Source organism: Sinocyclocheilus anshuiensis, unplaced genomic scaffold (genome assembly GCF_001515605.1).
Source record: "Sinocyclocheilus anshuiensis isolate Anshui unplaced genomic scaffold, SAMN03320099.WGS_v1.1 scaffold624, whole genome shotgun sequence".
Lineage (NCBI taxonomy): Eukaryota > Metazoa > Chordata > Actinopteri > Cypriniformes > Cyprinidae > Sinocyclocheilus > Sinocyclocheilus anshuiensis.
This window is the reverse complement of record NW_015554128.1, coordinates 396,671-405,717: the sequence shown is the minus strand read 5'-3', so window position 1 is coordinate 405,717 and position 9,047 is coordinate 396,671. Positions and strand designations below refer to the sequence as shown.

The following is a 9,047-nucleotide window of genomic DNA, read 5'->3' as shown; positions in this document are numbered from 1 at the left end:
AGGTGTGTTAAATTTGGTGTTATCGCTCTCACTCTCTCATACTGGTCACTGGAAGTTCAACATGGCACCTCATGGCTAGTGTTGCTTTCGTCAACGAAAATTATGACTAAATGTCGTCAACGAACCTTTATCACGTGACAAAAACGAGATGAGACACAACGAAAATGCTGGTCATGTGACGATGACTATAATTAATTCACTTTCACGCGGTGTGACGCTCTGCGTATTATCCCGCTCTATGCGTGTGTGTGCTCCGTTCAGTCGCTCACGGCCCATGTGAGTGCTCCACTCATATACCGTTCATGCTCCTCGGAACAGCAAAGTCCACTCAAAAATCAAGCCGACAGGAAACCTCTATGTAGTACAGTATTGTTTCTGTTTGCCCACAACATGCTGCTGTGAGCATGTAAGAAATATTGCTGCTGCAAATATAACATAAATGAAATAACCCCCATATAGCATACATGAATAACCTCGTAGCAGATCTATACAGATGGAGCTAGGGAAGGTGGAGGGTCTCTGAAGCAAGCTGCAACTGCTTAACCAAAGTCTCTTTAAGACAAGTCATGTCACATGGCGGCCATCTTTGAAACGCCTCTTGGGCATGCAAGTGCAGCTCCTATCTCTTTGTATAGGGAAACATCAAATTCTCCAAAACGGTTCACTAAGCTTACGATTAAATTTCATATTTGAAATCACCAAAGAAATCTGACAACAACGGTGTCATAAATGTTGTTACTTTAGCTCAAATAGCGTAATAAAAAGCTTATTTTTCAGGCTAGACCAGCCAGTGTGCATGCGCAGTCCTAACTGCATGTCTCAGAACGCTGACTGTTTCAGTAGCAACCGGGACTTCTAACGGCAGCTGCAGTGACGTGCTGAATTTACCGATTAGCTCTTTTATTCAGAACGGGGCTTCCTGCGATTGAGCGGCCATATTGAGCGTTGCATTTTTCCCCATTCAAAACAATACGAGTGACACGTCTTGGGTATTCTACAGTCTTTGTTCCTGCAATGGCAAAGTCTTCAGTGTCACATCTTTCAGAAATCATTATATGCTGATTTAATATATTAAAATGGAAAACAGCTATTTTAAATTTATATTTCACTATTACAGTTTTCACTGCATTTTTAATCAAATAAATGTAGCCTTTGTGATCATAAGAGACTTCTTTCAAAAACATTAACAAATCTTAACAACCCCAAACTTTTAAATGGTAGTGTATTCATTCATTATGTTAGTCATTGTGATGCAAATATATGCTCATGTAGTTACACACTCAAACTGTACCTGAAAAGAGCAGTGAGCAGTGTGGAGATGAAGCCTAGAGATAGCAGGCTGCGAGAGGTTTTGCTGGACGTGGGGCGACCTTTCCCTGCCCGTTCCTTTAAGATCTCAGACACCTTATGATAACGCTTGAACAGCTCCAGAACGTCCTCAAAATGGTTCTTGCTGCTTAGCATGTGCAACACAGAATATGTTGGAAACATCTAGCATGTCGTTCCAGATTTGAAAGTAATCAGAAACAGCGCTTTCACAAACACACACCTGTAATTGGCAGTGATGAAGTTATATTCCATGAGAACCTCGTTCAGTCCCATCACCAGCACAGCGTAGATGCTGTTTTTCACTCCAACACTAGAACTTGTTGAAAATTCGGCACACTTATCCTAAGACACATTAAATGAAACATGAAAAATGTAGTTTTGTCCCACATAGTGGCTCCACTTTGACCAAAATGTACAGTACTGCCAACCTTTGAGGTCAGTAAGAATTTTTTACGTTTTTGATGGAAATCTGAATAAATATGATGTATAATATATGTAATAAATATGAACCGTAATATAATGAAATATTATTAAAATTATAAAATGAATTTTCTATTTGAATGTATTTAAATGTAATTTATTCCTGCAAAGCTTAATTTTCAGCAGCCATTATTCCAGTCTTCAGTGTCACATTATCCTTCAGAAATCAGTCAAATATACTTATTTGGTGCTCAAGAAACATTTCTTTTATATTATTAATGTTGAAAACTGTTGTGCTGCTTTATATTTAGTGTAAACCGTGATGCACTGTTTTCAGGATTCTTTGATGAATAGAAAGTTCAATGCATCCTTGCTGAATAGAAGTATTCATTTCTTAAAAAAAAATGTACTGACCCCAAACTTTCGAACGGTAGTGTATATTATCTTATTTATGTAAATAACAGGTTTAACAGGATATTTTTATTCCAAGAAAAACCAGGAAAGGTGGGAATTACGACGTACCAACTCAAAATCCTCCAGTTCGCTTTTAATCATGCACTTCGTTATGCTTTCCAATATAGTGTGCAGTTCACTTTGGACTCCACCCTCCTCATCTTCGTCATCTTCATCATTGCTCACATTGCCACCTGACCGTATGTTCTGGTTCCACAGCAGGCAGTGAACCGTACAGCACAGCAAGTGAGCCTGGGGAAACATACATTAGCTGAAGATTCATACGTGAACAAGTGCAGCGTATAAATGTGATTGAGGCACTGCATCAGTACCAGAGGCTCCTGGATGAAGACCTGATCTCCATGAGCACTTATACATGACTCCAGCTTCAGAGGCGGAAGCAGATCTTGCTCTGGTTCAAAGTATCGCTTCAACTGGTAAACACAAATAATGACTGGATCAGTACCATCGATTAGTCAGAGCAGGAAGGCATAAGAGCTCGACGATTTAGCAAAGGATGACACACACTTGTGACAGGAGGGTCTGCATGATGGAACTCGCCAGCTGAGAGTTACGACGAAGGACATCATGGAAACCCTTTAAAATCAATTGCATCACATTCTCAGTACAGCACAGCTGGATCACTGAAACAGGGCTGTACTGTTTCACTCCTGTATTTCTAAAAGGGAAAGTGAGAGGGTCAGACCTCATAAAGCATGAGCCGGACGTCAGCCTGCTGGTTAAGGCAGCGGCGTAGACTGCTCAGGATCTCCAGACAGAAGGCTTCATTAGCGGCAGTGTTATAGCGCGAGTGGACATCCGCCTGGACCTGGAGGAGTCAGAATCAGTCATAATCACAATAACACAATAATAAGAGTATGTAATGAAAACTGCATTGCACATATGTCTGCAGATTGTTATTGTTTACCTGGCTGGATGTAATGGCCTGACTGGCCTGGCTAGAAGCTAAACTCCCCAGAATACGAAAGTTCTTTAGTAGCAACAGGAAGCCTGCTACTGCTGACTTCCTGCCATCTAAATTACTTCAGAGAGAAGATCATATTTTTTGTGACTTAGTCATCAATAGACACCGAGGAAAATACATTTGGATGTGTGGACCGTTTCTTGCTCTACCTGGAGAACATGGCCTTCCGGAGGACCAGGATGAGGGCATCCTTCATAGACATGCTCGCTTTGAGCAGAGGCTGAGCAGAGGAAACGTTAAACATATCACACACTTGATCATGTGACAGCAGCTCATACTTAATATCATATGGGTCGAGATGTTACCTGCACAGCTTTGAGGAGCCCCTCAACAGTGCTGAGAGGCAAGTAGGAGAGCTGATCAAATGTTTCTATGACCTTAGAGGAAGATTCCAAGAGGATCATGGGAGCAGACATCACAATGCTGGAAAGAAGGTCTGTGGAAGTGATGTAGCCAAGAAGAACAAATCAAAATACAGATATGAATGAAACTTCTATGAGTAAGCTTGAATTAATATCAGCAAAAAGACGACTTCTAACCAATGAAATGGGTGACAGGTGAGGCCGTTTTAGTCACCAGCCGGTTCAAGACTTGTTCTAGGATCTCGCCTCTGATTGGTTCATGCATCTGTACAAAAAGAAAACACACATTTGAATTATCTGGAGCATGCTTTATGTATTACAAGTGGAAGAACATCGGTTAACAACTATACTGTACCTTGAAGCTCTCAAGGAGAACTTGTCCACCAAGTCGACACGCTAGCTGGTTTGGCGTTTTAGCCGTGCTTGACGCTCCTTCTGTGACCTTCCCAAATGCTCCAGCTTTAGGCCCAAATGAGTCCATAAGTATAAACCCCAGTTGCACCAGACCTTGAGTGACATGATCCCAGCCAAACACACTGCAAACATATAAACATATAACACATTGAACAAATCTAAACAATACATTTAAATGTAAATAAATGAAGGAACCAAAGCAAACAGCCAGACCTGTTTTTGACGGTGTCTAAAATCATATTGGAGATGCTGTTACACTGAGGCAGCAGTTCCTGCAGAAACTTAGAACTGTGCTGAATCTGATCATCCTTGAAGTTCTTAGTGATGGTGCCCTTCAGGAACTCAAATACCTAAGCAATCATGGGTAATTTAAAGAGTGGCACAAAGGTTTGAGACCGTAAAAGCAATTTAAGCAATTACGACACATTCTGAAGAATTTTGAGACACTGAATGCTCAAATGCTCTCATGATTCATATAGACAGCCCACTAGGTTTTAAGAGGAATAATGAAACGGAGACGTACCTGCTCTTCATACCGTTGTATGCGAGCCACAGAGAGCAGCAGAGCAATACTGAAGGGACACAACGGATCACTTTGGGCTGCCTACAAAGGAAGACAAACAGCTAGCACACAGATATTCAAAGAAAAGGTTATGTGGGTATAAATATATATGAAACAGACAGACATTCACCTTAAGGTTTTTTAAAAATTCCCTGCCGAGCTCATGGTCAAGACGAATAGCAAAGACGATGTGGAGGATGACTGTTCCCTCTACATGACGCAGCTGATCCTGTGGGATGGTCTGCACCTCCACATCTTCACTCCTAACACAGATACATACATAAAAAATTAAGTGTCTTTATTTTACACACCAAGTCAAATGAAAAACAAATCTGTCAGATTAAATAAAACCATTTGAGCAAATGTCCTACTCACTCTCCATTTCTCTGCTCCTCTTTCTGAAGTTGATCTTGCTTCTTGAAGTAACTGATGATTCCCTCTAGAACCAACTTCTTACAGCCCTGTTGATTAAAAGAAGGGGAAAAAAAAGAATCTGACCATATAGAGACACTGTGCACTTTTAAAGTTCTTTTAAACAACAGTGCTATAAACTGACCTTGGCAGACAGCAGCAGCAGCTGATAGACCAGAGGTGGAATCTCCTGAAGATCCAACTTGAGGAACATCCGTAAAATCTTCTCAATCAAAAACTGAAGCTCCTCAGCAGATAAAGGAACATCCCTAACACAAAATATACAGTTTCTTCATATTCAAGACATAAAGTGGATAACTAGCCAGTAAATATGTCATACCTGAACATGGTCGTTAGGTGTATTACACACTGTGGATCCCATCTGCATGAATTGGATATATGTTAGTTCACGGCAGAACACTGACTGCCTTTTGTGTTCTGAACTGGTATTACTTGGAGAGAATGTCACATTTCATGATTCTTATGCCTTTATGGATTACGTTATTGAAAACCATTATTAAAGCACTTAAAATTGAGATTTTACCTGCTAGAGCAAAGACTGTTGATCAGCTGTTTCTTGTATTCATCTCCACTCAGCTCACCTAAGTAAAAAAGTAAACTTGTATGTACACTACTATATAATAACATGAAATAAAAATCAATAAGCAAACAAACAAGTCTTCATTGTCACAAGAAATCAGAAATCATTCAAATATGCTGATTTGGAAAATTCAAGTCAAAAAGACTTTAAAAAAATGTACAGGTTTCTTATCTCTATGCCAAATGTATTTAACCCATATTTACTCAATTAGCATCACTTTTTGAACAGATATCATTTTTGCTGTTTTACTCTACAGAGCTATTTCCTCCAGTTTGGGCTTAACAAATAGCAACCTACCTTTCCCATAAGCCAATGCTTCTGTAGCGGCAAGAGCTGTTAGAATTGTAGGGAAAAGTTCCAGGGATCTCCCACTATTCATCTCACCTAATTTGATGGCATCCACATATAGAGACGCTAACGCGGCTAATGCATGACCAGGTAGACTGTGCGTCTATGGAACAGAAGAAAACCATATTACAGTATTAATACTAGGGATGCACCAATACCACTTTTTCCAGTACTCGCCCGAGTATGAAGAATTTTGGGGTATAATTTATCACAGTTTACTTTATTTTGCTGTCTTCACTTACATAAATGAACTATAGTGTCCTGCATCCACTAAAAAAAAAATCTAAAATTATTACATTTTTGGTTTGACTGTATATCCTTCGGTTATTTTCACACTTAATTCTCTCTCTCTACCGTTAAGTAACTTGTGCGTTGTTTTACTTACTTGTTTTTTACATATCCGACCGAACTACAAACTTTCCAGTGATGTCTGTGAGAAAGATATATTCACTCGACAAGCTCGCACATCTGCGCCGCCGCGCGCTCAATCCACTCACGCGCGCTCAATTTGCTTATCAGCTCGCGCACATCAGCTATACAGGCATTAATACTGAATGTTTAACATTATATTCATTGCATACATATACTGCGTATACATCCTTAATCTCTAATAACTCCATTCTGCTGTCTGTTGTTGTGTTGTCGGTGTTTCTTTGTTTGAATATGGCGCTTATCACATACTGTGTGGTATCGGCGCTTGGTATCGGGGCATTTTAACAAGTACGAGTACAAGAGCTCAGTATCGGGCTCAGTATGCATCCCTAATTAATACCAAGTTCAACCCCCTTCAAATTAGGTTTTTGGACTTGAACCATCAAAGATTCATTATCTACAAATAATAACAGTAATAAAAATTTTATTACAGGTTCAGTCCTCCAGATCACCCCATGTGGGATTTGAAACTTCAACCTACTGGTTACCAGCCAAGATCTTTAATCAGTGCATTGCTATTAATTTGTGTACGGTATGGTAAGTAACTCACCTCTAACATCAGAAGCCCAATGATATCCGACGTCACTTCCGTCTGCAAGTCTCCAGATTCACACAGTGGAATACAGTGCTTGTACACAAGCAGTCTACGGTTAGCGCCATGTGAAACACTTACCGGTGAACCTAACATCACAAACACAAAAACACAGTTTGATATTCAGCTCTACTTGATGAAGCAGCACAGAGTTACTAAAGATTTTTTGAAATCTTAAAAGTCTAAATAAATAAAAATGTAATAGAACAAATTGAATAGAATTAACACAGTGTTACCTTTAAAAATGGCTTTGATCAGGACGCCTGTGTCCTTCCCTTTCACAGCACTATTGGTAAGCATGGTTGTGAGCTTTAGAAGGACACAAAAAGCACATCTGAAAGTGATCTGCATATAATTTAAAGATGCTGCCTTGTACATTACGTGATGAGACTATTTCAATCAACTGCAGCCTCATTACATATCAGTAAACACATTAAACACAAACCTGATCATCAGACAGCAAAGTGAGATGCTTTTGAAGCTCATCTACACCATCACTTTCTGATAATGATATGATCTTATCCACTGTAACCTTCATATTAGACATCTGTGTACACAGACCTGTGAATGTACATCATCATTAGCACAACATCATTTCAAAGGATCTCGGATCATCCTAAAATGAGAATCTGTCATTTCTGCTTTATAGTGCTTTTTGCCCTTTTTTGGAGCTGACAGTAAAGGTCACTATATTTGTCACTGTATTTCTGCATTTCACAGTAAATGTCACTGTATTTCTGCAAACATTTATTCAGAAATGACTTTTTTGTGTTCCAGGTTTAGAACAAAATGGGGTGTTTAAATTGGGAATGACAGAAATTTAATTCATATTGTCTGCTTACTATTGCTATTTGACAGCTCAGGGGTATTATAACCAATATACAAATACTAATAAATAACCATTTATAATGTGAAAAGAATGACTCAAAGAAAAGAGTCATTTATGAAGCAGCACATGCACCTTATTATATATGCATACATGTTCATTATTTACGTAATTACTAAATGTGAAATATTAAAATATATAACTTGTTAAAGTATTAAAATTTACTAATATTTATTTATACTGAAACATTCAAACCAGGACAGTAGCATAAACAACTATCAGACGTTAGACATTGTCATATTGAAATATGAAAGCGTTAAGTGTGTATTCTTACTTTACAGTGCCAAACACTTGCCTGTTTAGTGAATTTTATGTAGGATTTGTTTGTAAATGTTCCTTTTCAGAAGCACTATTGCTTGATGTCTCGCCTTTTGCAGTCGGTAACCCGTTAGCTTGTTTAATAACAACCGAAACTCCCGCCAGTGAGTCCATGAAACGCTTCCTATTACGTCATGTCGCTTCTGTACATTTGATTGGCCCGTATGGGCGGGGTTTGGACCCAGTCCTTTTTATTTATTTTATTTTTTATTTATTTTTTATTTTTTAATTTTTTAACTATTCACTGCCTATTTATTATTCCTATTATTCTTTTAGTTAATTATTCAGGGTGATTATTATGTTATAACTTTTAGCCATACCTGGGCTGCGTTCAGCCCCGACAAAAACGGTGCAAAACATGCAAAATACGCTCGATGTTACAGTCACTGCCCTTGCCCTCCAGAATAAAAGAGAACATCCCAATCGAGTGAAGGGATTTGTGGAAACTGTGGTTCCTAATTATTGTGATCCAGCATTTCCCTCGCATTTCAGGATGAAAAGACACACATTTCAGGTGAAGGATAATCCACTTCTTACCTCCAAGACTGTGTTATGATCTATATGACCTTATTATTTTTATTGTGAGTATTAGGCTTATCATTATTGCTGATCACTGCTGTTGTGCTATGATATTGTAATATTTACCATTATATAATCAGAGGGGTATAGAACAGTTTATGAAGGTGTCACTCCATAATACAATAGCAAAATATATAAATATGTATAGTATTTTTATGTTTCATTAATCAGTATTTAGCACACCTTCCACACACAGGAAAGGATATGGATCAGAAGACATTGCAATTACTAAATTATATTTAGACAGACTTCAAGAAGTTCCAGATCTATACTTGTGCTCTTATTATTTCAGTTACTTTGCCTTTAATGTAAATAAACATGTGCAAACAATATACTTGCTCTTGTGAATTTATTT

General features: G+C 38.5%; 1 protein-coding gene across 4 annotated transcripts in view; it reads right to left on the bottom strand.

Moving 5' to 3' along the window:
- The window catches only part of LOC107670230 (Fanconi anemia group I protein-like), a 15,122-nt gene extending 6,937 nt beyond the window's left edge, over positions 1-8,185 (bottom strand). For 2 of the 4 annotated variants that reach the window (XM_016462763.1, XM_016462764.1), the window contains exons 1-23: positions 8,091-8,184; positions 7,355-7,470; positions 7,146-7,218; positions 6,868-6,998; positions 5,835-5,988; positions 5,481-5,538; positions 5,277-5,318; positions 5,082-5,205; positions 4,901-4,986; positions 4,656-4,788; positions 4,487-4,567; positions 4,177-4,313; positions 3,905-4,085; positions 3,727-3,814; positions 3,493-3,623; positions 3,337-3,407; positions 3,131-3,245; positions 2,909-3,031; positions 2,731-2,799; positions 2,535-2,636; positions 2,272-2,454; positions 1,550-1,671; positions 1,292-1,453 (exon numbers count right to left, since the gene is read on the bottom strand). In XM_016462763.1, the coding sequence (XP_016318249.1) occupies positions 1,292-1,453; positions 1,550-1,671; positions 2,272-2,454; positions 2,535-2,636; positions 2,731-2,799; positions 2,909-3,031; positions 3,131-3,245; positions 3,337-3,407; positions 3,493-3,623; positions 3,727-3,814; positions 3,905-4,085; positions 4,177-4,313; positions 4,487-4,567; positions 4,656-4,788; positions 4,901-4,986; positions 5,082-5,205; positions 5,277-5,318; positions 5,481-5,538; positions 5,835-5,988; positions 6,868-6,998; positions 7,146-7,218; positions 7,355-7,456 (2,468 nt within the window). In that variant the 5' untranslated portion in view covers positions 7,457-7,470; positions 8,091-8,184. Of the gene's footprint in view, positions 1-1,291; positions 1,454-1,549; positions 1,672-2,271; positions 2,455-2,534; positions 2,637-2,730; positions 2,800-2,908; positions 3,032-3,130; positions 3,246-3,336; positions 3,408-3,492; positions 3,624-3,726; positions 3,815-3,904; positions 4,086-4,176; positions 4,314-4,486; positions 4,568-4,655; positions 4,789-4,900; positions 4,987-5,081; positions 5,206-5,276; positions 5,319-5,480; positions 5,539-5,834; positions 5,989-6,867; positions 6,999-7,145; positions 7,219-7,354; positions 7,471-8,090 lie in introns of all 4 variants that reach the window. The other 2 variants (XM_016462765.1, XM_016462768.1) reach the window with 2 other exon arrangements.
- Between the last annotated feature and the right edge of the window lie 862 nt (positions 8,186-9,047).